At 43.3% G+C, this 4,839-nt stretch overlaps 1 protein-coding gene across 1 annotated transcript; it reads left to right on the top strand.

Moving 5' to 3' along the window:
- Positions 1-472: 472 nt before the first annotated feature.
- LOC119086615 (microtubule-associated protein 4-like) lies at positions 473-1,296 on the top strand. Its single transcript, XM_037198814.1, is given in 2 exon segments — positions 473-1,235; positions 1,238-1,296. Coding segments are annotated over 2 exon segments (822 nt in total).
- The last annotated feature ends 3,543 nt before the right edge of the window (positions 1,297-4,839 follow it).

Below are 4,839 nucleotides of genomic sequence, written 5' to 3'. Positions count from 1 at the left end.
AAAATTTCCACACCTGATTCCCCACTGTTCACATGCATTCTGGACAGCTCAGGCTCCCCTGGACATGAGCGTTTAGGTACCTTTGCCTGCAAGTGCAGGTCAGGGATTCTGACCATCATTCTGTTTCTCTAGCCCTGGTTTCGTATCACATGTTGACCACCAGATCCTGGGGAAAGAGACAGATGCCAAAACCAGCCTCTTGTTTAGAAAAAAGAAAGCAGTATACACAATGCCAGCACAACCAGTCACACTGCCCCCCCCCCAGCTGTCTAACTGCTGACTAGGAACAGCCCCACTTCTCACTTTTCTTCTCACTGGGCTGGCCCCAAGCAGCCCAGTTAAGAAAACAATATAATGAGAACACATTCCTTTATAGAAAGTATAAAACTCCATGTGGCATAAAAAATTGAAAGAGGACTATTGGAGATTGAAAGAGTATTAGTCACAGTTCTTTAAAGAAACAGAACTCGTGATGACCACAAGGCAAGTCACTCTTGTTTACACTGGGCCAAGCAGTAGAAGTCCTGCCAAACTTCTGCCTAAGAGGCCTATCTCTACTAAAACAGAGCGAAAACCCACTGATGTCAAAAGGATGACTGGTAAGTCCGCACCAGCTGACTTGAGTCACTCAAAGGCCACCTGTACCAGTTCTGTGAAGAGAAACACCACTCCCACTGGGGCAGCAACCCCAGGAGGGTCGACTTCCACTGGAGTCAAGCCCACATCTGTACTTTCACAGCCTTCTGTAGCTGTTTCTGTGGACAAGAAGCTAACCTCGGCTAAGCCTAGTTCCTCTGCTCCCAGGCTGAACTGCCTGACCACCACTGCCTCTGCCACTGATCTGAAGAATGTTCACTCCAAGACTGGCTCTACAGAAAATATCAAGCACCAGCCTGGAGGAGGCCGGGTTCAAATTCAGAACAAGAAAGTGGACATCTCCAAGGTATCCTCAAAGTGTGGGTCCAAAGCTAATATCAAGTACAAGTCTGGAGGAGGAGATGCCAAGATTGAAAGTCAAAAGTTGAACTTCAAGGAGAAAGCCCAGGCCAAAGGTAGATCCCTCAATAATGCGGGCCACCTGCCTGCAGGAGGTGTCATGAAGATTGAGGGCAGTGGCAGTGAGGCCCCTCCGTGTCCTGGTCCCCCTGCTGGAGAGGACCCAGCTATCCCTGAGGCTGCTCTTGAAGCTGGTGCCCCTGCTTCAGTCAGTGGCCTCAGTGGCCACATCACTCTGCCAGGGGTGGTGACCAAAGGGAGCCCCAGACCTTGGACAGCCAGATCCAGGAGACAAATTGAAACCTACTGGCTGATATTCCAGGAAAATGCCAGGGCCCTCACAGACCATGGGGTCTACATTATCTCCTGGCCTCCCCACTTCCCCGGCTGCCCAAGCTTGGGATTCTGGGCCTTGGGCTCCCTTTCCCCGGCTGTCTATTAGACTTGTAAGCTCTTGGGTGCTGGGCAGCCCCTTAGGCCTCATTCCCTCCTGCTTAGCTTGCTCAAGGCAGCAGCAGCCTCTGCTACCTTCATCTCCTTCCACCCTCTTCCAGCCCAGCTCGAACTTTACTATCCCACCACTGCACCACTGCTCCATGGAGAGAGTTGGGGCGGGGATGGGAGTCTAATGGGATCTCTGTGGGACCTAAGGGTGGGGTGCTGGATTCCAAGAAACTGACAAACCCTCCCTCTCTTCCCCGGTTCATCCTGGAGGGACTAGTAGAGGTGAACTCCAGGTTGTGACCAGCACTTACCGAATCCCCTGGCACCTAAACCATTGCATCTCCTTGACCCCACAGAGGAAGCCACCCTGTAGGTGGTATCAGGTCCTTTTGCTGCCCTGCTTCAAGTTAATCAGGGGTCCATTGCCCTTGTCCCCACTGCTAATACCTGAATAGCTGCTGTCTCGTTTTTCTTTTTTCTTGTTTTAGTCTTGTTTTTCCCTCCCAGTAACCCATGAACTGGTGGTATAGTTTGCAGGTTGAAGCCATGTCTAAAAAGAGTTCACAGTAGGTGATGAAGGAAGCAAGGGGGAGGCCTGAGTTTCCACTGAGGAGGCTGTCAGTTATTGGTGTTTACATTTTGTACTTGTAATCTGATTTCAGATCTTTCTAGTCTGGGTCTCATATAATACTTACTAGTCTCTGTTAGTATTAGATCTTTACACATTGTGTTTTGAAAGGAGAGAGTGGAAGCAATTGTATGAATGCTTGATCATCTTTATTCTGGAAATAGGTACCATTGGAGAAAGGTTATATTCTCTGTTATATATTTATTAAAGTATACGTATTACATTATACCACGTTAAATTTGGAAAATTAATAATGATTTCAATGAATGTGTATTTTCCAAATTTGGGGCATGAGTGTCATTTATTTTCAGATTTCATACATGCATACTACATCCACATCACTATCCTCCATCTCCCTCCCCTCAATCACTCCCATGTCCCCCCAGCCACCACCCAAATTCATTATCTATCCTTATTTGACTATTATTCTTATACTATGCATGTGGGCATTCTCTCTCTCTCTCTCTCTCTCTCTCTCTCTCTCTCTCACACACACACACACACACACACACACACACACACACTTTCATGTATATACAATCTATTGAATCCATTTAGCTTGCTCCTAGATCACTTTGGCTTGGATATGGGCATGACCTTGCTCTAGGAAAAAGCAGAATTTTGATTTGATCTTTTATCAGCCATTGATTGCCTATAGCTCTTCATTGATGAGTGGTATCTTCTGGAAACTTTCCTTGTTAAATATCCTTCCTATTTTTTTTCATTACCCCCATTCATAGCACCATCTCTAGAGCTTCTCTCCTTCCTGCATTCTGAATTTCTGAGTTATTAAATTTCTTAAAGTTATATACTAAAATCTAGAGATGGATAATAGAATCCACAAATAAGAGCAAACGTAGCATTTGTCTTTTGGGGTCTGGATTGCCTCATTCAACTTTTAATTTCAAGTGTCATGATTTCTTGGAAAAGGTTTTAAAGATGAATACATATAAAATTTGTACATATACATCTTTATTTGGTTACCCATATAAGTGCCCTATTTGAATAAAGTAACAATCTGAGATACTGGGGATTGGCACTATCTTTTGCAAATTTGGACAGAATACATTTCAACCTATACACTCAAACTTGAAATTCTAAACTATATTTTATTTTTGTCCATACTTTGTATCTTTGAAGTTCATGAATATCTATCATAAAAAATATGGGATAAATTTACATGAAATGACAACATGAATATATACACCATGTCTCCAAATTCTAGAAGAAACACTTTCTATTTTTTATCTTTGTGCAAGTCTTATTCATGAATACCCATACAGTTAAGATAAAAATCATTCTATTATAACATTGGAATTTAATCAATTTCATTTATTCTTTTCCAAATTTGTTAAAATATTTTTTCCAGGTAATACTGTCCATTTTTCAATTATCTCAAAGAATGACTTATCGACAGCTTGGTACTTTCAAGTCTCCTAGTTTCTAAGTTATTCTTCAAATGAAAACTCTAGTTATGTTTATCTGTTTCTCAATATCACCTTGCTTGTTCTTTGGTTGGCCCAGTGTAATGATGATTGCTTCTAATTTCTACCTATTCATCATAAACAGAGGAATGAAGGTCAGCTCTAAGGTACAGTTAAGAAATTTCATCAACTTGACTAGGTTATTATGTACATTTAACTACAACAGCACAATGCTCAGCACATAGCATGTCAATGTCCATTCAGTATCTCCAATTTTCCATCATTATCTCTGTCATTATTATTTACATCATCTTATTCAGTATATTTCTTACCTATGGTTCAAACCTTGAGGGAATCTAACACATACACACACATACTTGTATATATGTCTCTCTCTCTCTCTCTCTCTCTCTCTCTCTCTATATATATATATATATATATATATATATATATCCACACTCATATACATACACACATACATACATACATGGGATAAAAGAAATGGACATTTCTCCTTTAATTTATAAGTCATATCATTTTTCCTGTAAGTCAAGAAACACTATTAACAAAAGTACAGAAAGAAAGGTTGTCTTTTCTACATTGTGTATGGTAAGGGATGTGGCATGTATAAGACTTGGCTCTGTGGTGCAGAATCCAGTTTTATTTTACTTTTTTATTTTATTTTTTATTAAGACATTTTCTACTCACTCCTCATACTATCCACAGATCCCCATCTTCCCTCCTCTCACCCCCAGCCCTCTTTCCCAAGCCACCCCACATCCCCACATCCCCCAAATTGACGTCTCCCATGGGGAGTTAGCAGAGCCCAGCACACTGAGCCTAGGCAGGTCCAAGTCCCTTCCCACTGCACCAAGGCTGTGCAAGGTGTCACACCACAGGCACTGGATTCCCAGAAGCCTGCTCATTCACCAGGGACAGATCACGATCCTCCTGCCTGGGTGCCCCCCAAAAAGTTTGAGCCAAACAACAGTCTTCCGTGTCCAGAGAGCCTGATCCAGTCCCATGGGGGCTCCACAGCCACCAGTCCACAGTTCATGGGCTTCCACTAGTGTGGCCAGTCATCTTTGCACAACCTCCCACATGATCTCAACATCCCTCGCCTGCAATATCTCTCCTCTCTCATCAGCTGGTCTCTCATCAATTGGATTCCTGGAATGCAGCCTGGTGCCTGGCCATGGATCTCTGTATCTTCCTCCATCTGTCACTGGTCAAAGGCTCTATGATGATAGCTAGGTTATTTGCTAGGCTGGTCTCCAGAGTAGACCAGTCCAGGCACTCTCTGGACCACTGCTAGCAGATCAAGGTGGGGTCAACCTTGTGGGTTCC

This window comes from Peromyscus leucopus, chromosome X (genome assembly GCF_004664715.2).
Source record: "Peromyscus leucopus breed LL Stock chromosome X, UCI_PerLeu_2.1, whole genome shotgun sequence".
Taxonomy (NCBI): Eukaryota; Metazoa; Chordata; class Mammalia; order Rodentia; family Cricetidae; genus Peromyscus; species Peromyscus leucopus.
This window is presented reverse-complemented; position numbering and strand designations above follow the sequence as displayed.